This window comes from Equus przewalskii, chromosome 1 (genome assembly GCF_037783145.1).
Source record: "Equus przewalskii isolate Varuska chromosome 1, EquPr2, whole genome shotgun sequence".
NCBI lineage: Eukaryota > Metazoa > Chordata > Mammalia > Perissodactyla > Equidae > Equus > Equus przewalskii.
This window is the reverse complement of record NC_091831.1, coordinates 131,608,093-131,633,279: the sequence shown is the minus strand read 5'-3', so window position 1 is coordinate 131,633,279 and position 25,187 is coordinate 131,608,093. Positions and strand designations below refer to the sequence as shown.

Sequence of the window (25,187 nt, the reverse complement as noted above, 5' to 3'; positions counted from 1 at the left end):
TTTAAGGTTCTTTCCACCAATATGATGGGGTGAAAGAAACTCGAATTAGGGGCTAGGAGTCATGGGCTAGTCCTGCTGTTTTTGCTCTCCCCCCTTATGCCCAAGGATGTTAGTTTCCTCATATGTAAAATGAAGGGGGAAATTAGCCTAGATAATCTCTATGGTCCTTCCTAAGTCTGAATTTCTAAGATTATTGAGGAAAATCACAGTATTTTCTTTTACCAAAGGCGGAATGGCTAATTAACATTTCCCCTTCTCCAGCCCTGCCCTCTGATTTTGGTGGCTTGCTGATCAGAGTGTTTCATAGGAAAAGGCAAGTAGCAGCACCGTTTGTCAGCCTCACAGTGCGAGGCTCAGACTGGAGTTACCATCATAGCTTCCCAGCCTTTTTTTGGACACCTTCTCTAAACTCCTTCTTCTCCACCTCTGGAAACATGAGGCTCAGATTATTTTACATCCACTTCCAGACCTTGAAATCTTCCATTGTGATATCAGGACAAACCCCAATTCATTTAGCCTTTTGGAAGCTGCTTAATCTAGCCCCGCAGCTGACAAACGGTAGGAGATACATGCGTGGTTACAGGCACACTAGAATTTGTTTGCTATTGCTGAAATTTCTCACACTGGCTTCTCAGGAAGATGACACAGTGCCAAGTACATGATCAGCTCTGGAAGAAAGATTTTTAAATAGAAATCTGACATCTGATGAAAGACACTCATTCTTTGGTCTGTCTGTATTCCTGATCAAATCTCCCGCACGAACACCTTCCCCAATGTTGCCCCGATCCTAGAGAACTCTCTTCAGAGTGTACCTTGTTTTGATAGTTCTCAATCTCCTCCTGCAGAAAGGTCTGCCACGTTATCTGCTGCAGCTCTTCTCTCAAGTATTGGCAAGTTTCCAGATGTGACTTAGATATATTCTGTGCAAGGTGTTCTAAGGAGAAAACAGAAGATCACAAACATGAAAAGCCAAGTTCTTTGGATAATCAGTGTTTTCCCTACTTTGTATTTGATCTAAAAAGTAACAAGTATAAAGCAACATGCTGAACCGATTTCAATTAGCTTTCATATTGAAATAAGCCATTTGGAACTATTCTGTATTTTGGAACATGAGGATGAAGGACAGGCAAAGCCAACATTTAGCAGTAAGGTGTGGTGACTTCAAAGACCCTCCTGACCTTGACCTTCTTCTGTGCCTTTACACCAATGTCTGGGAATGAATAAATATTGACCTAGGTAGGTGTGGGAAATGACTGACAGACTCTTCTTGGCATTTTCATGGAGACACATCTGCCATATACATTGACCTAGGGAGGAGTACTCTTGGAAAATTAGGAAATGGTATTCTTTTGTGATAACAACTGTATATTTCTTTTGTTTTTCCTGCAAATAACAAAACACGCATTACTGAGGGCCTGCTATATCACTATACAGAGTGTGGGGTTAAGAGATGGGCTCTGGAGCCAGAGTGCCTGAGTTTGAATCTCAGTTCTGCTACTTACTAGCTGTGTGACCTTGGGTGAGTTACTTAACCTCTCTGTGCTTTGGTTTCCTCATTTGTAAAATGAAGAAAACAGTACCTAGTTTGCAGGGCTTCTATGAGAATTAAATGAGTTGAGCACTTAGAACAGAGAGGGTTACATAGCACGTGCTATGTAAATATTTGTTCTTATTACACTGGAGTGTAGGGAGTTTGAAGATATTAAAAGAAACAGATGGGGCCAGCCTGGTAGTGTAGTGGTTAAGTTCCCACACTCTGTTTCGGCAGCCCGGGGTTTGCCAGCTTGGATCCTGGGCACAGACCTACATACTGCTTATCAAGCCATGCTGTGGCAGGCATCCCACATATAAAGTGGAGGAAGATGGGCAGGGATGTTAGCTCAGAGCCAGGCTTCCTCAGCAAAAAGAGGAAGATTGGCGGCGGATCTTAGCTCTGGGCTAATCTTCCTCAAGAAGAAAAGAAATAGATGCCAAGGAAGTTTCTCTAGGAACTTATAATCTGGTGAACATGTATGGACACACTGAAAGGAGAGTTCAAGACATTAGACAATAAAGCATAAAGCTGAATTTATATCAGAAAAGAAAGAAGACAAGACAACAGGTGCTGTCAGGAAAGAGAGAGATGAGAGGAGCTAGGGGATGCTTCTTGGCGGAAGAGGAACATTTGAGTTGGACCTTGAAGGATGAGGAGGATTCGGTAGGCAGAGGCCCGCGGTGTGCGGAGGTGGGCCAGAGGGATGGAAGATGATGGCCTTACGGGAGACAGGTAGATGTGAAAAGTGATGGTGTCAAAACAGAAACATGAGTAGGTAAGAGTCCAAATCCAGAGGGAACTTGAACGTCAGGACTGAGAGCGTAGACTTGATTAACAGGCGCAGTCAGCAGGATTCTCAAGGGGCAGCTGACAGGCCAAACGTTGTGTCTGGGGAAATAGAACAAGCAGTTTAGTGATTCGTGGATTGCAGCCTGGCGAGGCTGGAGGCAGGAGGACCAAACAGAAGGCCGCTGGAATCTAGATGTGAGGGACTGAGAGCCTGAAGTAGATTGGTAATAATTGTTACGGAAGGAAAGGACAACTAAAGAAGTGTTTAAAAGAAGCATCGACGAGGTTCTGCGACTATGAAGCCAAACCCCAAAGCGATCCCCCTCTCGGGGTCTTGAAGATGTAACAGGAAAGCCATTTGAAAGAACGGTGCTGCATGCAAACTTGGCAACACGAGGAACAGTCTCTATTTGTTTGGAAATCTGTTACTGCTTTCATCAAGAGCCATACTAAACAAGACAAACGGTGTGAAGAGAGAGCAAGTTCACCAAAACAGAGCTCGAAACCAGAAACTCTGCAGAGACGCCGAAACGCAATAAACCATAACAGCCCTGCTGGGCAACACACAGACAGAGAAAAAACATAAACAGATACGATGAAAAATCAAACAAATAAAAGAAAAAAATTTAAAGAAAGAGACTGAGAGAAACTGAGAGGGAGAAGCCAGTAAATTGTGTCTTAGAACCAGTGACACTTGTGAAGAGAAGAGAGGAATAAAGACAAAAATAATGGGGAGTCAGAAGCAAGATAAATGTGTAAAGAGGAAATCAGTTTTTGCAGATAAGAAAAAAAATGATGAACTGTTCACAGGGAAGCTGGGGGATCCTATGAGGTGAGGAATGGAAAGAGGCTCCTAGTATTCTCTTCCAGATCATGCCTCTTTTCCAGTCACGATGGTCAGCATCTTGTTTGACTTCATCCTAAAAATTGTTCCCACTCATCCCTACGTATTTGAGCCCAGCTTTTAGAAGTGACAATGAATGATGCAATGTCCACGACCCACCAGTAGAGGGCAGTGGCTGCATTCTCACCAGCAACTCCCTTTGATTCCAATTCACAGTTGATTTGACAAGTGTAAGATTTTAGACACTTTGCTATTTTTAAATCTCCATTTCAGCAAAGGAGAATACGGCCAGACTGAGTAGAAGTTAAGAAGTTAGTGTGGCCTGTCAGAGAAACAGTCTGGAATAGTGAAATACCTTGGAACTAGGAGTTAGGAGACCTGGTTTCTGGTCTGAGCTCGGTGGATAACTCAGTTCCCTTCCTCAACCATGATAGTCTCATCAACACAAGCCAAGGTCTAGATATCCTGACTTCTGAGTTAGTCACAGAATTTCAAAGTGAGAAGGAACTTTAGACATCATCTGGTCCAAACTCTTCTCAGTTTACAGACAATAACATTAATAATGATAATAGTTAACACTTATATAGCGTTTACTATGTGCCAGACCCACAGAACTTATATATATATATTCTGAATATATATAGTTTGTTGATTTTCATAATAACCCTAGGAGGAAGGTACTAGTGTTATCTCCATTTTACAGATAAGGAAACTGAGTCACAGTGATGTTAAGTGACTTTTCCAAGGTGTCACAGCTGGCAAGTGGCCAATGACTCAAGCTCCCATTTTGGCTCCAGCGTCTGTGCTCTTTATCTTAATATTTTCTAGGTGGGGAGACTGCAGCTTGCAGAGGTTACATGACTCATGCTCACTTGTACAACCTATAGCCAAGCTAGGACTCACATGAGATGACTTCTCGTCTCATGCTTTGCCCAATATACCAAGTGTCTCTCTTGCACAGGAGTTTAGTGATCGATTATAGTAACAAGTGCAGTTAGCTTTCTTTTTTTACATGAACCAAGACTACTGATCTGGAATGCATAATTCAGGTACTAACTGTACATCTAAGGCAAAATTTCCTAGCCCGGAATGCAGGCATATCTCCACTAAAATTAATGGATTGTAGAGACTATTATTGAAAGGTAGAATTGGGCTTAGGATATGTTAATTTACAATTTGTTTTCCAATTGTACAATTTGTTTCATTTGTTTAAAAGCTGATGACAGGGGCTGGCCCCGTGGCCGAGTGGTTAAGTTCGCGCGCTCCGCTGCAGGCGGCCCAGTGTTTCGTCGGTTCGAATCCTGGGCGCGGACATGGCACTGCTCGTCAGACCACGCTGAGGCAGCGTCCCACATGCCACAACTAGAGGAACCCACAACGAAGAATACACAACTATGTACCGGGGGGCTTTGGGGAGAAAAAGGAAAAAATAAAATCTTTGAAAAAAAAAAAAAAAGCTGATGACAAAATTTAACCTAAAAAGACGTCGAGTCTTAGTTAAAGAGATAGCGGAACTTAAGCCCCAAAGGCCATATCGGGGGCTTCAGAGAGTTTTGAAGAAGGAGCAACGTCTTTGTCCACTTTTATGCTACTCTTAGCTCCCTAAACTCTTTTCTGCATGTAAAGGGGGTAGAAAATGAAAGCCCAATTTATATCCTTTTCAGATAAATTCTTGTTTAGTTTTGGATATGAGAGTAGTCCTAGTAATGAGTTAATTTTATCCATCCTGGGAAATGTCACAACGCATGTGAAAAATCCCTAATTTAGAAGAATATGGAGGACATATGAGGGCACTGAGCTCCCAGACGACACAAGGAAGAGACAACTGTGGAAGAGGAAACTGGTTTGTGGGGGAAGGAGGGTCTGGGGGCCTCGGCTTAGCCATTCGGGTCCCACTCTGATATTAGCGCACATTTAGCCAAAGTGCCATCTTCAAGGGCAACACTCTGGCTAAGCCCTTGGATTTATTCCAGGGTTGAACATCTGACAAGCACACGGGCTGGATCCACTAGTATGTATGATAAGGGAGAAGCAACCCTAAAGTGAGCCAGGTCATTTTTCATGATATCATGTCAGCTTTCAATCAAATCCTTATTCATTTCTGAAAATTTTACTTTCATTACAGTTCTGCTTAAGGCTCAGCCAACCAAGATTTCATGACAAAAACGGAAGGTTTTTGTTCTAGTTCAAGAAAAAAAAAAAAATCAAACCTACCTCTGCTCAGCTTGGCTTCTAGTTCAGAGGTTTCTCTGTTAATCAAAAGAGCTGCGATGCACCTTCAATGCTGTTCAGTGGTTAAAGACCAGGCTTAAAATGTCCCTGCTCTTGAGGATTTAAATTTAGACCCATAAAGAGGTGCTTGTGTAAAAACCGTAAAGAACATTCAATTTGTTCTATTTGGAGAAAGATTTTACTGGAAATATAAATTTCACTTAAAAAATGTTTTATGGGGTACAGAGGTGGAGAAACCATCTAAAGAACACAACCATTATTTCTGTGAACTGAGGATGTCTGTGCTCAGGTCAGAACCTGCTGGTTCTTTTCCATCTGAAGTCTTCATTCTCTCCTCGTATTAACTTAGTCATCTCCACAGCAACTAATTGAAATATCCCAAAGGATTATAACCTTGTGTGAGGAATCATGGGGAGGAGCAGATCAAATTTGAAAACAGCAAAGGTTCTTATCAAAGTTTCTCTAATAATAGTGCTGTACTTAAAAATCGATTAAATATAACAGAGGATGTTAACACGACTTCCTTGAAATGGAAAGTTTTCCATTGTCTGTGTTATCAACATTTCTAGGTCACGTCTCCCAAGAAGCAACACTGTCCCAGGAATACGGAAATGACAGGGTATTTTTTTCATGGTGAGTCTTTGATGAAATACACCAGCTTTGTCACCAATATCCATCACTGAAATATTTTGGCAAATCAAGAAGCCAATTTCCATTTAACATTTATAGACTACATCGGGGTTGCAAAATCTAGATGCCTACACGGGCTGGGCAGGGATATAAACGGGAAAAGTGGGATAGTACCCCCTCAAGGTGTTAGGGCCAACTGGCGCCCAGAGGTTGGTGCTATTCACAAATGCTGGTCCAGTGTAACCAGATTATTTTTTTTCCTCACACAGGAAGCTGAAAATATGAACTTTTAGGTGGAATTGTCCAGGTTTAAACTTTTAGCAACCAAGTCAAAAACTTTAAAACTCTGCGCTGGACCAGATTCAAAAAACATGTCTCTGGACCAGGTTCAGTTTGTGGGCTGCCATTTTGACAACTTTAGGTACAAAGCAATACCTGAAATATAACTAAAGTAAATAACTAACGAAGTCAGTGGGGGCCATTCCCTCAGCTTGCAGTTTTCTGTGGAATTTAAAGACTGCTTGAAGTTAGTGTTGTCCCATCTCTGATGCTCAGGTCAACATACGATGGGAAAGAGTGGACAGCCAAAAGCAAGGAGCAGGATGGAATCATGAAGCAGTCCATATGGTAAAGGTGAATTACCCTTTTAGTTGCATCATTTTAATAACATAACTCATTAGAGGAAGGTCAAACATCTCCTATTTACTTCGAATGGCGTGAGTAGTGCATCCAAATGGGAACATGGAAGACCTTACCTAATTCTGCCATGGACACAGTTGGGGAAGTCTCTCCATTGGTGAAAGAACAGTAGGGAAAGAAGCCTGATGCTGGTGTGTAGTCACATATTGGTTCTGGTTTGATTCCATTGATATCCAGACCTGACTGGTCCGGGGAAGGCTGTATGTCCAGGTAGAAGCTGCTGACCGCAGAGTCTGCCTTGCTCCCCTCGGGGGTGTGCCCATCGATGTAGTTGCTGAGGTCGTCATGAAGTTCCGTCAGCCCGTTGGCCGAGATGTTGTAGGTCGGAGTCAGCGGCTCGGCCTCTCCGGGCTGCTGTTGGTGGTCTCGCTGCTGCTGCTGCATCCGGTGTTTCTGCACTTCTGCATACAAGCTATCTCTCTGCTTTTTCGACATTCGGCCAAATTTTACAGCTGGAAGAAAAATGCCCAAACACACCATATACAATATGCTTTTCTTCATTACCCTCTCCTGCATACTTTGGGGGTTCCTTTGAAGTCTCAGACACTCTCAATCAAAAACCACATAAGCACAAAATAAGGACATGATCCAGAGGTGAAAACAGTCTCACCCCACACAGGCTTGCTCCACACCTCAATAGCCAAGACACATCCCAGAGGAACTAAGTTTCAGAAACAGACTCAGCACCAGTAGAAGAGACCCAGAGCAATGACCACCTTGTTTTCCTGCTGTTACGTTAACCCCATGTTCAGTGGGAGCCATAGGTGACTCAATGGGCTTGTTCACTCTCCACCCACGCAGCTGGCCACCTCTTTTTCTTCCCAGTGCTCAGACCGTGCACAGGGATGTACAGACTCACAGAGGTACAGTGAGGCACAACCAGTCAAACCTCAATTTTCATTCATTTCATTATTCCGTATACTCAAATGAGTTTCTTCCCAATCCAACAGCCAAATCTGGGGCTTCACTGAGAGACCTAAACAGACTGGTTGAGGCCCTTGCAATTCCCTGGATTACATCTCTGGGTCTACCTGCTCTAGGAAGGCCCCTCCCCTTCTCCTGGGTCATAGCAGCCCTATGAAACCCCTGGACCCATCTTTAAATGACACTTTCTGCTGTTCTCATTTAGCCTCAAGTAAACAGGTTATCGGAATCTTGGAAGCGCAAATATTGTGTACGATCCCTGTAGGGCGAATTTGTGTTTGCCATGCTTCTCCCTGTGATGTGTCCCCCTGTTTAGAGTGGAGCAATGACTGTTGTAACCTTCCATTTCATTCAGAATCCCAAATGATTTCTCCTGAAACACTCAGATACTTGAGAAGAAAAGCCCTGTGATTTCCTGGTCTGAACTCTCCCACTAACCCATTTATTTCTCAGCCCAACTCTGTAAATGCAGATAAAGCCTCTGCTGGAGGGACTAAGATCTCCTAATTGATTGTGGTTAAATTTATACCGACTGAGTGGATGAAATCACCCATCTGACCATCATCATAATTCTACAAGTCTGGGGCAGGAGGCAGGATAGATGGAAGTGAAACTGGGAACCACGGCCCCTAGCCAGGCCAGCTGGTGGATTCTCTTCCCGCCAAGGAGGATGCGTTGTCCTTTTCACAGAGCAAACAAGTGAGGTGGGTACTGGTCAATTTCTAGTTTCCACAACTCAGGAAACAAGCTTTGGTGGGGCTGGTTGGAGTAATCAGGCTGACGTGGGGCCCCAAATTCACTGCAAGCCCACAACATCTGCTGTCACTTATACACAAAATCTCCACAAGGCATACTGAAAGTACCTTATCTTTTTGAAAAGAATACTCTAGAACACCCAAGGGGATTAATACCCATTGGTGAAACTCATTCTGCTGTAACTGTGAACTGTTTTAACTTTTGCCTTAACAACAGTAATCATGCCATCCTGTAAGTGAAATGAAAGGATCAGCTCTTGAGAAAATGTACACACAACTTGTGATTTTAACTTACAAGTTCATAAGAGAGATGTCTAACTGTCAGAGCCATCGGAAGATAAAACCTGCAGAGTTGCATATCACAGGAATTTCTGAGAATATGGTGTAAGTTCTGTGACTCGCATCTTCCGATGCCAGAAACTTCCCTTTTGTTCCCACACATTTTAAGAGGCCACTCTGTGCACCACTACTGAAGGATATCATAACTCGTGCCTGGGTGGGTCCGCAGACCCCAAGAACATCTGATTATGGGGAAGGCAGGCTTTAAGAACGCCTGCCCAGCATCCTGAAGTATTTTTCCACAGGTTGAAACTCCACTGGAAGGGATATTTCCTTCAAAGGGATCTCTTAAGAGAGCCAGCCAGCATACATTCAGAAAAGTCCTTAAAACGTACCCACTGTCCTTTCCGCCCAGTTTCCTTGTATAAGAATAACTGTCTTGAAATCTGGTGTTGATTATTCAGTGCACTTAAGATAGTTTTCCAGGAAAATCTTGAAATGTTTTGCAATTGAATGGTAGATGGTCTCTGTTTCTTAAAATAGCTTCTTTTAATGAAAAGAACATTTGTCACGGAGCCATGATTTGCACTATTTTCACACTTTCTGTATGTACAAATATTTGACTTTGGCATGTGATTCAAAATAGCCAGCTAGCATAAAAGCTAATTCATCCCAACTGCCAATAAGCTTACTAGTGTAGGGCATGTAACAATTAGCTCTGGCTTGTGTTTCCTACTGGGCATAATGCCTATAGGAGGTATATTCATTAAGGCCCTCAGATGACACTTACCTGCAATCAATTCATCCACCTGTAATGTCTTAAACATCAAAAATCAGAAGGTGTTCTGACCACACAGACACTTCTCCTCTATGCTATTCCCTATTAGCCAGTCAGCTGACTCCGATGGATTATTGAGGAGGAAGTAACCGCTGTGAAACCCACAAAGCCACCAGAGGGGTAGGGGTGGGGGGAGGTTAGGGACAGAGGGGACACGTTCTGGCAGATCTGGGTCCAGGTTTCAGAAGGCACTTTCACAACCCCACGCTACTGTACAACTCAAGCTGTGCGTGCTCACCATCTCGAGACATCCCTACGGCAAGGCATTTCTGTAATCGACAGTGTTGGCAGCGGTTTCTACTGGTTCGATCAATCAAACAGTTCTTCTGACGAGGACAGGAGTAGGTGGCATTGCTTTGCTGACTTCTCCTGAAAAAGCCCTGTGATTCAGTTATAAAATATAAAACAGGTTAGTGTCAGTTTGAGCAGTATGATACTAAAGGCAGTATACTAAGCACTGAGCGGCATTAATATTTAATGGAGAATTAAACTTGTAGCAGAATCATCCAGGAGACCATTAATGAAATTAAAGTCACTTCTTTTTCCTTGAGTAAAATTGATCCCCAGAGCCTAATCCTCCATTCCTTACACATGCAAAACTTTTCTTTGACTCCAACAGACGGTTGCCTTCCTTCGTAAAAACCACAGGCTCAGGCCCTGTTCTTGGCTTCTAATGATCAAAGCTATGTGCTTGATGGAATGGTACAAAGGCACTTATCTTTAACCTTTATCTCCAAAATATTTTTAGTAGAATAAAAACAAACACTTTTCTGGGACTTCCAGAGATAAGGAAAATGCAGCCTCACCATACCCCAAGGCAGCTGCAATCCTGGTACTGTGGTAACCTCTAGCAGCCCACTTTAATCCACCACCCTGCAGGCATCTTGCATTCCCCAAGTCAGAATCAACTGTCTCGGGGAAGTTAAATGACACTTGGATGCATTGTCTTGGCAGATCCATCAGATTGGGGATACTCCTCAACCCTTGACAGTTTGGAAATACAATGTGTTCAGAATCATGGCCTTTAAGATTTAGCAAAACCAATCCAATGTTCATCAAGTTCCTCTTGTTTGTTAAGCACTGTTTTGGAAATGAGAGGATGTACAAGGATGTTTAAAGAGCCACTGACCTCAATGATTTCATTCATTCATTCATTCATTCATTCTTGTGAATTTCATGAGCTGGACTCTAACTAGCTCATTAATTTTCAGTGTTTATTCTTTTCCTAAAGCTGAAAGTTTTCCTTTTAGTAGTAACCCACAAGTTTTGCTATGTAGTGTTTTCATTATCATTCATTTGAAAATGCTCCAGTTTTCAATAGATTTCTTTAGTCCATATGTTATTTAGAAGCACATTTCTTAATTTCCAAACATGGGTTGGGGGGCTTTTGGTTATCTTTTTATTGTTGACTAATCTCTCAGTGGTTTTGCAAGCCTGGGATGTACTCTTCAGAGAAAGAAGGTAATCAGAGTCGTTTCTATGAAGCAGAGCCAGGAAGGATACAAAAGAGTACTATCATCTTCAAATCTTTAGTGGCAAAAATAGATGACCCCAACAAAGGGGACAGTAGTGGAGAGGGAAGAGGTAAAATCCTGAAGAACTCAGAGTGGTGGGCAAACTGATAAGGGTACTCTCACTAAAAGATTTTTCTGGAGGCCACCTTAGCAGTTGTATCAAAATCCTTAAAAACATGCTTATCCACTGAACCAGTAATCACCCTTCAGGGACTATATTTTAAAGGAATATTAAGAATGGTACAAATATTTACCTACAAGCATGTTGATTTCACTACTATCTGTAATATAAGAAAAATTTAGAAAGATGCTAAATGCCCAAAATTAGTGAATTGGAAGAGTCATAATGGATATCCATACATTGAGTGACCATTAAAAATGGTATTTCAAAAATACAATTATTGACATAAAATGGTGATAAAAATATACTGTTGAATAAAAAAACAGCTAAAGAATGAAATATAATCCAATTTTTTAAAAAGAAATCCATATATTTAACAAAGAAGAAATTTTGGAAAATGATGCCCCCAAACGAAAAGAATTGTTGGCACTGGTTGGTGGGGCCATGGGTGATTTTAATTGTCTTTCTATTTATCTGTGCTTTCTAATTTTTCTACAGTGTGCAGGTAGAAAGGTAGATGAGTTACTCGGGAAGAACCATCTAGTACCTCTGCTTTCTTTTGTGGTGGCCGGGGGACTTTGTTGGATAAACCATGGATACGATGGCTACGACCTCAGTTCCCAGTTCCTTTTGGAAGCCAACCTGGGATGGGAGGGGACCTCTCAGCTCCTCTGGCTCTCTGCCAAGCTGCTCACTAACCTAAATATGAGCAAGGCTGGGGGTCTCAGAGTGTCCCTCTATTGTATCTTAAACCTCCCCTATATCAAGTCTGCTTCTTCTGTGAAGCAATCTCTCTTTTCTTAAAATATCTAAAGCTGTGGTTTTTTTTGTGTTTTGTGTGTTTTTTCCCTCTGTGAAAAGAAAGTGAGAAGTGAAGCTTTTTAGGGGGCTGGAGAGAATTCAAGAAATATAAATGGTAACAGAGGCAGATACTCCTTACAAAGAGATACCAAGAGGTCACCTGTGTAGGTATCCAGTTTAGTCTGAGACATCTAACCTGTCAAAGCTGAAAGGTGTTTATTTCCTTCTTGAAACTCTACCACCATTCAGACCCTCTGTGTTTGCTACCACTGTGCGTGCCTAGGATCAGGAATTATTTGCTTTTCCTTTAGTTGAGGCCGAATTTTGCTTGCTTCACAATGAGCCTGTTCCATTTTGTTCTATGATCATGAATATGGAGAATGTCTGAACGCTCTCTTTGTTTCTTTAAATGGAACCAGTACTTGAGGCCTGCCAAACTATCTCCCAATAGCTCATCTGTAGACCAGATCACAGCATCTGTCACCTTTCTTTCTGGTTCTTTTCCACCTGTAGTATTTCTTCTCAAGATCCTTTCCATTTTCTCTACTTCTTTCAAAAATCTGAAATCCAGAACTAGACACAGTTCTTAAATAATGCTTAGATCATTAACAAAAAGGATGCTACTTTTTAGTTTCCACATATTAAACTCAAGTTAACATCAAACCACCACTAATAAAGTTCCAGAATGTTAGTACAGAAACCATGTACAACCACCAGTTTGCTCCGCATCAAGGGAACTCCGAGAGGGCATCATGAAGATGCTGACGATGACAATGAGAGAGAGAGAGAAATCTTAATGAGTGCTTGTATTCATCATGTCCTTTCATTCTGTATTTTTGATGCTTTGACATCTCGGGGACTTGCTGACCCAAGAGGGACTGCACTTCCCAGGGCTAGTTAATTCCTAAAGGTAGCAAACAACCTGCCCAGGGGCATGCCTTTCATATGCAGACCAAACAGTGCAGAGCCCATATACCCAACCACCACCTCTATAAGGCTCTCACACTCTGGGCCAATATTCCCTTGCCCTCACCACCCGAGGACCAGGTACCAGAGACTAGGGACGACCCCTAGACACCAGAGCCAGCTGAATTATTTCAACTAGCCAATCCTAAACCTGCTCACCCTGCCTTGCCTGTTTCTTCCCGGGAAAAATCACAATAAAGGCTCTGCTCATATTTTCCCCTCGCTCTCTCTGCCTCCTGACTGTCCCCAGTGCTTCCCACCGGGGTGCTCCTGTGTGGCTTGCTGTGCCTCCTATTTCTAGACACCTGAGAGGACAACAAACTTCTTCCCTCATAACAGTCATTTTCGTGTCTGTGTACCTTACCCAACTGACTAAAACAAATCGCAGGTATCATTAAGACAGTGCTTCTCATGTGCTAGACACCCTGTGCTTTCTGTGACCTACATCATTCAATTTTGACAAGGGCAATGTGAGGCAGGTGCTATGCCTTGTTTTAAGGTCAAAGAAACTGAGGCTTAGAGAGGCGTGATGACTTGCTTGGAACCCCACCTCCAGCCTGGGGGAAAGGCATGATATGAATTCATATGGTTTAATTCCAGAATTCACACTTTCATTCTTTTTGTTTTTCTGCTTCCCTGTGTGTCAGAAGGATTTCCACTTGGTTGTTCTCACAGAGGGCAACCATTAAATTAGGCAGTGCAAAGAAACAGGTATGCATAATAAAGGAGCAAGACTCATCTCCTCTGAAATCCATGTTTTCCTTCCGTGAGCCCCTGCCGCCGACCACGTGGCGCTGCCCAGGCATTCCAGGTTCCTCTTCTACAGCTGCCTCTTGATGTGGGTTTCAGTCACCCGAGAAAGCCAGTCTCATGGTCTCCTGATCTTCCTTCATTTCTGACCAGGATTATGTCCCTTTTTATTCACCTTACTTATTTCTAAGTTACTTTGGCTCATTTAGAAAGCAAACAACAACAACTACTACAACAAACTTACTTCAAGGACACAGAGTCACCATCATTAAAGATGTCTGAGTCATTATGCCGTAAATGGCAAGGCAAACCCATGAGGCACTCCATGCGCTTTGAGCAATGGCATGAGACTGGAACCAATGTCTGGCTCCAAGCTATCTGCTTGGAAAGGGACCACCCTTCTTCAGACATCTCAGCTGTGAAGGGTTTGGGAAAAGAGAGCAAGCAAGCAGACACACCTGACTCTTCATGGCACCAGTTACTCCTCACCGAGTCAGAGGAGCAAGTGTCTGCTCAAAGTTCTGGAGTGGCAGAGCTGAGAACCAGAGAAGAGATCTTTCTTTTGGACTAAGTCAACAGAGTCATGCCCCCAAGGAGAGCTATCAAATACCAGATGGGAGGGGTCAAGTGGGCTTAGAAGGTGAGAGCTGTGAAGGGAGACAGAGGGTTAGCCTCTGTGACTCAGATAAACACTGAACTTTGCATTTCACACAGAATGAAGGCTCGGGCTTCCTTTTTTTAAAAAAAACTCTACTTTTCAGCATTCCTTGGTGTTTCTCAGAGGTTTAAGGATTTGGGAAGTTAAAACTGACAAAATATGTAAAGCTAATGAACACAGAAGAGGGAGAAAGATTACAAGAAGGAGAAGCAAGAGGAAGAAAGACTGGAAAGTATGGTAGGTACCCTCCTACCTCAAGGTAGAAGCATGCTTATAAGTGTAGAAGCAGAGTCTTGACTGACTGGGGAGCGGTCCTGGAGAGGGTCCCACTGAGAAGTCAGTGAGCTGAGACACAAGTTCCAGCAGCTGGGGAGTTGGAGGCCACACAGAGAGCAGGGGCAGCACAGGCCAGTGCATGGAGTCTTGGGAGGGGTTGGTGAGGTATGTATAAATAAGAGAGAAAGTGCTGAAACTGTAAGCTAGCTGGGAAAGATATTAAGTACGTAATTTTGGAGTTTTATTTCTAAAAGATGAACTAATGAAGTACTTCTTTGCCTTTCATAAAAGTTCACTTTTTATGGATGTCAAAATACGTGGAGATGTGTCATTATAAACATGGTGGGCAAGAGCAGAGAGCCGCCATGATGAAATTTCAGGGTAGTAGTCATACTTAGTGTGACTGTGGCACACTACCACCACCTAGTGGCAGCATATGAACAGGCAGCAATACAAATCGTAAATTAGAATAACACAAACAGGTCTTCAGAGCTGGAAGGGAGTTGAGAGATTATCAGCTTCAGTGGTTCTCAAACAGACAGTGCATCAGAATCACCCATGCAGCTTTTAAAAAGTGCACTTTGTATCTGTTGAACCAGAACCTTTGGGGATGTAGTCCAGGCATACATAATAGTTTGAACAATATGAAATTGCCATTTTTGTAGGTCAAAAAAGAAGAAATGTCAATTTTGTATGGTAAATATTTTAACAAAGCTTCCTGAAGACTCTGCTGCTTTCCTTTTGTTAAGAAGCAGAGATTACTCTAGTTTTCTGATTGTGCGGATAACAGAAATGAAGCTCAGATATGGGAAGTGACCTGTTCAGGGTTGTCCTACAGCTGGTAGGTGTCCGTGATGGGACTCAAACTGCAGTGTCCTCTTACTTAAGGATCTCTTAAGTGTTGGACTAAAAACCTAATGTCATGCAGTCTCCATTTGCTCACACACAGACTCCCTGCGCATCAAGCTCCTGCCTCAGTTTCCACTGTCTCAAAGGTCACCCTCCAGTGCTCCCTCCCTTATCTCACCTAGCCTTTCAGATGGCCTTTCAGTGAGTTTTATTTATGATTTCTGCCTTCTCTTCTCTGGAAAATTCTACTTAATTTTTTTTTAACAATATGGCTGTACACTATGAAACTATTCATTGATCCCTCTAGATTGGAGCTCCCCAGGACCAGGACTGAGGCCATGGTGTGAGGAAGATGGCTCATATCGGGTTGCAAGAGTTGAATGTTAAAATTTGAGGAATTTTGTGAACCACTTACTAAATATAACCAATATTAAAAGTTAACTTATTATTTTATTACTATTCTGCTATTATCCATGTTCTCAGGGTTATTTACATCAATTTTATCTGGATGGTAGAGATACTCCAGGATGGTGTGCTACTGTATATCTCTTCCCTACTCTGTGTTCAAGGAGACGTCATTTGGGGAAGCTTGTAACTGACCCTGTGGGGGAGTCTTTATACCACCAGCATGCACCAAATTGGCAAATGCTACCAATTGGGGCTTGATTTATTGTTCTGCTTATTGTACAGATTTAAAAAGGAATGAAGAAAATGATAACAAGGAGGGTAAAATTTAAAAGTATGTCATATCTGTAGCCATCACATTATGAGCAGCACACAAACACTGAGGAAACATTCTTCCAGTATTTAAAAACGATTATCTGATTCAGCAAAGACGTTACTCACGTCATCGCTGACGAATGAGTGAAGTTCCAAAATATGTCTCACTTGTTTCACTTTCCTCTTATTCATTAATGTAAATGAAAATATCAACCAACATTCATGGTGGTACTACAGTCTTTCGTCAACTGCAACCACAAGCACGGATGTAAGACTTCAGCAAAAATCAGTGAGAGCATTCAGGGAGAATCATTGGTCTATATGAAGTTTATAATAAAGAGTATTGCAGACTTTAATATTTGTAAATTGTGTGAAGTTCTATCAGTGAAATATACACTGCAGTGACATAGATACATATAGACACTGTTTGTTTTCCAGAGAATGGTTGTTAAAAACTGATCAGCACGTGACTGGACGGAGCCCAGTCCTTGCTGGATCCCCAGCTTTCCATCAGGCTGTTAGAATGAATCTTCCCTACCTTGGATAGGTATTTACCCAAAGTGTGGCTTGGCCTTCTATAGCCCCATTTCCCCCACCGCGACATACACACACACACACACACACACAATCCGCACTCTCTCTCTCTCTTCAGAAACTTTAGCTGAACGGTTTTATCTTCATCCCAGAATGGAACATATCCCAACCCACTGCCCATTTCCCAGCCTCGTCTCCTCCAGTGTTGTCTTGCTCAGTGAGAGGTACCACCTTCACTCCAGTAACTCAAGGCAGAAGGTTGGGCTTCCTTTCCTCCCTGCCTCCGCCCCACCCATATCCACGAAGTCACCAAATTAGGCTGTTTCTTGCCACCTTCACAGTTCTCAAATCCATCGACTTCTCTCCATCTTTACTGCAGTTTTCTGGTTTCCATATCTATTATCTCCCAAATTCGTTGTCATACAGCCTTCCCACTGGTCTTCCTGCTTCCATTCTCGCTCCCTCCAGTCCATTTTCCCACAGTCACCAAAGATCCCGGCTTATTAGCCCTCAATGGCTCCCTCCTGATGACCACACTACGACCGCCTGTCCAGGCAACTCTCTCCTACATTCAGTCCTCTTCTCAAAGTCACACTCGGGCCAAACCTAAACTCCTGTGTGCACAGTTCCTCTAAGGGCACCCCTCCCCCACCGCACACACTCACTGCCTGGAAAGCTCCTCAGAATTCACTGGAGTAGTCACTTTCTCTGACCTTGCCCCTCTCAAGGCTGGTTGAGGAGCCCCTCCCATGTGTACCCTTGGAGCCCTGGAGGTGTCCCGTCACAGCCCTTAACTGGCTGTCTTACAGTTCTGCCTCCTCACTGATGACCTGGTTTCTTTGTTTTCAATAGCTAACCCAGTACTTAGAGAAGTCAACAAATACTTGCTGAATGAATGACCAGAGGAAAACATGATGGCAGTGACAAAAACAGTGGTGACAATCATATACCTGTTCTATACCAGGCACGGTGTAGGACACTTCACAAACACTATTTATTTGCAATTCACAACAACTCTGTGAAGTAAGTATTTTTATATCTGTTTTACAAATGAGAAAATTAAAGTGCAGAGAGGTTAAGCTATGTGTCCAAAGTCACATAGCAGGTAAGGGGAAGAGCCAGGATTAGAATTCCTGAACCCTGGGTGCATGTTATTCCAAGGGCCAAAGACTTCTTAATGCACCACCAAAAAAGCATTGAGACAAACACGGAGGGCAGACCGAACAAAAACAGGTAAACAACCAAACAAAACAAACACGCACCCCCCCCCCCCATTTTTCAGTTCTATAGTCAAAGTTCCACATAATGGTTCAGAGACAAGGTGAGGGAGATGGCATTTTATAGCTTCTCGAATATCAGGTTTATATATAGGTAGGAAAACACTTTCATTGTTAGAGCTACTTAATAAAAAGCTTTGAAATATACATGGCATTTCCTCTCGGAATTATTAATAGTTTTGTCCCAAAGTGTGGGTTGGCTGGACACCGAACTGTGGGTGTGGTTGGGAAGGTGCTCAGGGGGGCTTGCTCTGGGGCTCCCCTCCTGCTTGGTGCTCCTTCTCAGCGAGGCACAGGCTGAAATGCTGATCTGATGTTTGGTCTTTTGACAATTTTCACTTAATGAATTGATTCCTACAGTTCATTAACATACCCACTTCCACTTCTGTATACACATATGTCTTAATTAGCTGCTCATTGGCTGTTTAATTACAAGAAAACAGCTGACAGCTGCCTTGCTGAATTCTAATGGCAGCCGCTCTGGAACGGCTACACATTTGCTTTTGACAACCAAGATTTATTCATAACTCTTTGATTTATTGTGAATGCTCACATGCCTGCCTGAATTATTGTATTTTCCAATACAACTAAAAATTTAGAATTCGAGGGACTATTGAAGTAAGTATATGTCTCCCTCTCGTTCGATTTGAGGCTGAGAAGAATGGAGAATCCTATACGTAAAAGGATGAACTATGTTACAATTGGATTTATCTTGGGAACTTTCTGTTGAGAACGTTCAGAAGTATGGGGGTGAGGAAGAAGACATATCTTTGAATAAACGTGGCAGGAAGTTAAGTATCGGGATAAGGGGAAAAAAGATCATTGTCAACTTAACTTTATTGAGGGGTAAAGAGAGGGCTTGCATAAATTAAAGTTAGGGAGAGGAAGAGGGAGAAGAAAGGATAAAATTAAAATGGGAAGGGGTGGGAGTAATAGTGCCCAAGCGAGCAAATGAGGAAGGAACTTTGTTCTTTAGAAAAGAAGAGGCAACTTCATGCGCAAAAGTTAGCTGGTACAGCCCCTCGCTCATACATCTGGCAGCAATAAATCACGGAAACACGGATCTCCTGAACTACTCCTCATTCAATAGTGACTACCCTTCCCGTAGAATTGTATGTGCAAATGACCTCTGATTCAAGTTGACCTCACGTGTCATATGTGGTAAGTGTCGATGTCTCCTATGCCATACTATCATGTGCCATACTCAGAGCCGATCCATTGAACACACTCAGCAACACAATTCAGGATCCCTAAGCAAGCATGAGGGCCCTAGCCTGAGCCAGACGCTGTGTTAGAGCCCCACCACACCACAAGGCTACAAGCCCAGAGTTTTCTGTGAGCTGAGGAAGGGCAGCAGTTCCTGACACATGATTAAGACCAAAACAAAGAAACAGAAAATACAAAAAAACCCCAAAAATCCAACCATCATGAGGCAGATCGGAGTTTAGCACATCTTACCACTTGTGCATTTCATCACAGGACTGGAAGATTTACCTAAACAAAATTTTTTTCTTATCACCTGTATGTAATAGAATTGAAACTCTGATGTTATAGGATGTAATAACCGCCAAGTCTACTTTTCATCTTCAATGGCTAGCTCTAACACTGGGGCCGGGGCTTATGAAACGTCAAAGTAAAAACGCTGAGCAGGAATGTATCAATGCTGAAAAGCGGACAAAATTGGTCCAGAGCTAGTGATATTTCACAACCGAAATAAAAATATTAGAATCCTCTAAAAAACAATTTGGGCCTAAAAGGAACATTTATGGACATTTCCTTTTAACCTAATAGATAAAAAGCTCCAGAAATTGTTTTAACTCTTTAAGGAAAAAAAAAGTATCAATTATACACTCTAGATATCTTTGAAAAGGCTTTTTATCGTTAATTTCAGAGAGCGTATTTGTTAATGCAAAGAAACTACTCCAGATTCTCCTTTTACGGGGTGGAAGAGGAAGCTCTGCATAAGACATTATCTTAAATGTATTAATTGATGAGTAAATATTTGACAGCCAGCCCTGGTGGTCTAGTGGTTAAGATTCAGTGCTCTCACCACTGTGGTCAGGGGTCCTTTCCCAGTCAGGGAACCACACCACCCTTGTTTCGGTTGTCATACTGTGGCAGCTGCACGTTGCTGTGATGCTGAAAGCTATGCCACCAGTATTTCAATTACCAGCAGGGTCACCCATGGCGAACAGGTTTCAGCGGAGCTTCCAGGCTAAGACAGACTAGGAAAAAGGACCTGCCCATCCACTTCTGAAAAAATTGGCCATGAAAACCCTATGAATAGCAGCGGAGCATTGTCTGATACAGCGCTGGAAGCTCTTGAGAGGATGGCGCAAAAAGACTGAGCAGGGTTCCGCTCTGCTGTCCACAGGGCTGCTAGGAGTTGGAACTGACTTGACTGCACTAACAACAAAATATTTGACAAACGAATGCTACTCTACTGCTAGACTTAGCAGAAATCAATTCACTAATCCCAATACTCGATTGTACATTATCATTTAAAAAGTTATAGTTGAAATGGTAAAGCCAGAAAGTCTTAAAGGATACAGATGGTGTTTTTTTTTATTTGAGATCAATTTTTCATCCTCATCATCTGAGCAGCCACTGTATCTAATGATGAAGCTAGGAGCTGAAGTTAAACAATAAATAGGACCATTTCTCAAAAGAAAACCTCAACCAATGGTCATTTTTCTATAAATTCTTTAGCATTTTTATTCACTATGAAGATTGAACCCTAATCCTAACGTCTACAGCCTCTCATTTTATTTCTGGCCTTTTCCTCTGCTCACATGTTCCATGGCCTACACCACCAACCCTCTTTCCGGCAGGCCTGTGCCAGCTCATCTTACCCCCCTCCTAGTACTCACTCAGGGCTGGGACTAAATTCTGTTCCAAGAGCTCAGAAACATCTTTTATTTTTAAGGAAGATTGGCCCTGAGCTAACATCTGTTGCCAATCTTCCTCCTCTTTTTTTTCCTTCCCAAAGCCCCAGCACATGGTTGTATATCCTAGTTGTAAGTCATTCTAGCTCTTCTATGTGGGATGCCACCACAGCACGGCTTGATGAGCAGTGTGCAGGTCTGTGCCCAGTAGCTGAACCAGTGAAGCCCGGGCCACCAAAGCAGAGTGCACAAACTTAACCACTTGTCCATGAAGCTGGCCCTTCAGAAACATCTTCGCTGACATAACTAAGCCCTTGCAGGCCTAGGTTCTAGGGTCTTCTGAAATGCAATATTCAAGGCTTTGGCAGTGCTACAACACTGATCCTTTGCTATTTCAAAAGGACAAATAAAATGCTTTTATAATAAAAATTGGGGCATAAGGGAGCCCTTAAAAACTTGGGAATGGCCTACCTGTGTATCTTTATCTTCCACTATCCACAGAAAGTGACCTTTGCACCAGTCAAATTAGGTTATAAATTGTCCCCCAAATACCACCAAGACTTCCCCATTTCTAGGCCCTTGCAGCCTAGTGGACGTATGCTTCTTGCGTCACAGTATAGATTGTGGCCTTGTCCTGGAGCCTTTAGTTCTCGTGCTGCTCTTTAGCTTTTCCTAGGTAGGCCTCATTTCTGCAACTAGACCATAAACTGCTTGAGGGAAGAATTAGGTCTATGCTTTGGATCCCTAACAGCATTTACGTAGCGTCTGCTCCCAAGGGGGTGCACATCTTTTTTGTTGTTTTTATTGGCAAAGTCTACATAACAAATCACAATGGTCACAAAAATCAAGACTGGACGCACACATGTCCTGGAAGTACTATCTGACTGTGCAGAGCAGCATTACTCAGGCCTGAGCAGTTGGGCCAGGAATGACGACAACAGCCGATGCTTACTGGGTGCTCGTTACATGCCTGGCCCCCTTCTAAGTCCTTTGCCTAAATGCATGTGAGAACCCTATGAAGTAACAATTACTATCCTGGTTTTGCAGATGGGGAAACAGAGGCCCAGAGAGGTTGGGTAGTTGCTCAAGCTGGTGAACAGCAGAGCTGGGATTCAAACCCAGGCAGTCTGGTTCCATAGTGAGAACATAAGCATGACACAATACTGTCCCTCTACAGGTAACTAAGGGGACCAGGATAGGGTGAGCTGAGAACACCCAGGGACCCAAGAAACAGCTACCAAAATTTCTACCATTTTTGCTGTTCATGTGCAATGCTTACCTGAGCAAACATGGTAAAATAGATAATCCTTTCAGCAATTAAATAAGTTCTCTAGTTTTTTGTGGTTTCAGGTTGTTGATTGAAAAATGCAATTTAAAATACATTCACAAAATGATTAGCTCGGAAAATGACTGTCACTTTCTTTCCTCTTATTAGACATCTACTTATATATCCAATTAGAAATTTTCCTTATGTCTAATGATACTGTCACACAGATAAATTACTCACAATTTGTCACCAGATAACCACCTTCACCTGGTTAGAACATGATTAATCACTAACATCAATGGCAAAAGCAGAATTCTCTTGACTTCACCAAACTAGAAACAAAAACGTTAGCTATGGCAGAGAAAAACTCTGATGCAGACAGAGACTATATGCATCAAATATAAACACCACTGTCTAGGTCCCAGGCCGGGCAGAGGCCCAATCTGCTAATAAAATTAAGTTTTAATTGTTTGGCTTTTTTGTGACTCCCATTGTATAAAGTCAATAAAACAGAGGAACAGAACCACAGAGAAGTGAAAAACTCTTCAGCATTAAGGCTGTAGAAGATCTGGAAGGGAGTGTAGAAAAATGACAACTGTGAAATAATAGCTGCCCTTTGTTTTCTCATTGCTTTTATTTTTGTTATAGCTAAACATTGGGGATAAAAAGAAAACACATATTGTTTATGCTTCTGCAAACACAGTGGTACTCAGACAATCAATTCAGATTTTATTGAAGAGCATGTTGTTAATTAGCCTTCTGAATTGTTGAGGTGTTTCATATGAAGTAGTCCCCACTCTCCCCTGACCCAGCCCCGGACGTCCTTCCTGGTACTCATTTCAGTTTGCCACATAAAACCACATGTGACAATACTGAAAGAGTCAGAGAGAGTGATCAGTTTCTTGGGTGGGATGAAGGTACATGTGGTCATGCCTGGGAGCTTGTGATGCACAATGCGCAGAAATCAAGTTTGCTTGGACATCCAGGTAGGGGAGCTATGCTCTCTCTATCCCCTTCATCAAGAAAGGTCATGTCCTCTCATACCAGGGAGAAGGAGGTGTGAACACAGAGTGGGTGAGGAGGAAGCTGCCCAGCCGCATCAGCTGAAATAACTCTGAAAATCATTGGGGTGACAGTTGTCCCAGGCGGATCACTCTCTTCCTTACATCCTGGGATGGCGTGGGCCAGGCAGTTGATTTCATTTTATTCATTTATTTAGTTACATAATTTGGAGGGAGAGCAAACTGCAGAAGTAAAGGGAGATAACCTTTTTTTCTTGGTAATCCAGAACCCTGAGGCCTTGAGGTGAACATAGACATGAATAATTCAAAATCCCCTTTAAGTAGCAAGCTCCCTATTCCTAAAAGGCAGGTGATTTTTTTAAAAAATTATTCGGTGTGTTCAGCGGTGTGCAGAAATCTAGGCTTCACCAAGATGGGATCAACGTGAAGCATTTGTACACTGACAAAGCGGCAAGTGTTGCGATGATGAGCAGGAAAACAAAGACACGAGGAAATTACGAGGCAAATTTCCCTGAAGTCTCTCAGTAGTTATTTGTGTCTGAAGGTGATTTTGTATTTTATGACATGTATTTTCTAATTTCACAAAAGGAAAACAAACCAAATTCGTGGATTTTATTTTTTGCTTCAGCCTCAAAACCCCTTAGGGCTAATTCAGGCCTGGTTCAGCGGCAATCAACTGTCTTTGAAGCCTCCTGTGTGTTTAAACAGCTCCTCTGCTGTTTATTTTGCACTGTTTTATCCTGTAAGCCGTCTCAAGGCCCTTCCAAATAAGCAGGAGGATTTAAATCTTAATAAATTGAAATCTGAATAACAGAGGCAATTCGAGTTTGGGGGTCTTGAATGATTAGGATAACCATCTCTATTTCCCACGCTCACATTGTACATGTGTGGCACATACTGTCCCGAGATCAGCGTCAGTAATAATTAAGATATTAACAATAGCAATAAGAATGATGATATTTAGATTTAAATAGCACTTCCCAGTTTATAAGGACTTTTATTTACAGCTTTTCATTCTACTCTTGGACTAGTTCTAAAAGGTAGGAAGAATAGGTGTTAAACCCACTTTAGAGATAAAGATACTGAGTCACTAAAAGACTAAGACTTGCTCAAAATAATATGAACCAGTTGTGGTGCCAGGACCAGAACCCAGTTCTTTCCAACAGCCTTGCCATAATTTGGCCAGATGTGTCAACATCTGTGTGCCAACAAGACTTTCAATCACATTCTGATTAAACTTATTGGAAATGCCTTCTTATAAAGCTTATAACAGGGATATTACAGAAGTCTAGAGTCATCTCTTTTTTAAAAAAGATAACCAGAGTTTGTTCATCAGTTCAATCAATTCTGGAATTGGAAGTGACAAGCACGGCTCAAATACCTTTCTCTAGCCTCCTGTCATTTTGACGGAAGGCATAAAAATATATATATAAGTTCCTTAATTGTAATTTAACACCAAAATATTAATTCTGTACTGTCATTCCTCATCATTCAAAACGCCAAGGAGTTGAATTTTTAGACAGAGAAGCGAAAAATAAAAACCACGAAGATACATTCTAACATTAATAGAAACAACAACAACAATTAAAAAGGCTTACCTTGCAGCCTTCACATGTAATGACACCATAATGGATTCCCGATGATTTGTCTCCACAGATCTTGCATGGAATAATTTCAATTTGAGCTGCAACAGAAGCACGCAACCAGTTAATTACATTTTCTTTTAAACACCTTATAAAAGCGTTCCCTGATCAGCATTTGTATAGTGAAAACTAATAACCTGCTAAACATTATACTGCATTAACTATTCATTGCTGAACTGTGAGGGTCCCCCCAGAGCCCTGGACTAAATTATGGCTGCTCGTTATATAATAGCTTTCGGGTTATTAAAATGGGTCATTTGAGAAGGTGTTTAAGAACCCACAAGAAGACTGGAATCAGCATTTCAAAGCCTTCAAGAACTGGAGAGTTCGCAGTTTAGGCCTCAGAGCAAAGCAGATACTAAAATGTTTCCTCCGATCTC

General features: G+C 42.2%; 1 protein-coding gene across 3 annotated transcripts in view; it reads right to left on the bottom strand.

Moving 5' to 3' along the window:
• The window catches only part of RORA (RAR related orphan receptor A), a 688,440-nt gene that overhangs the window by 10,541 nt on the left and 652,712 nt on the right, over positions 1–25,187 (bottom strand). For all 3 annotated transcript variants that reach the window (XM_070578616.1, XM_070578631.1, XM_070578627.1), the window contains 4 exons: positions 24,763–24,848; positions 9,763–9,904; positions 6,785–7,180; positions 813–934 (listed from right to left, as the gene is read on the bottom strand). In XM_070578616.1, coding sequence (XP_070434717.1) covers positions 813–934; positions 6,785–7,180; positions 9,763–9,904; positions 24,763–24,848 — 746 coding nt within the window. The remainder of the gene's footprint in view (positions 1–812; positions 935–6,784; positions 7,181–9,762; positions 9,905–24,762; positions 24,849–25,187) is intronic.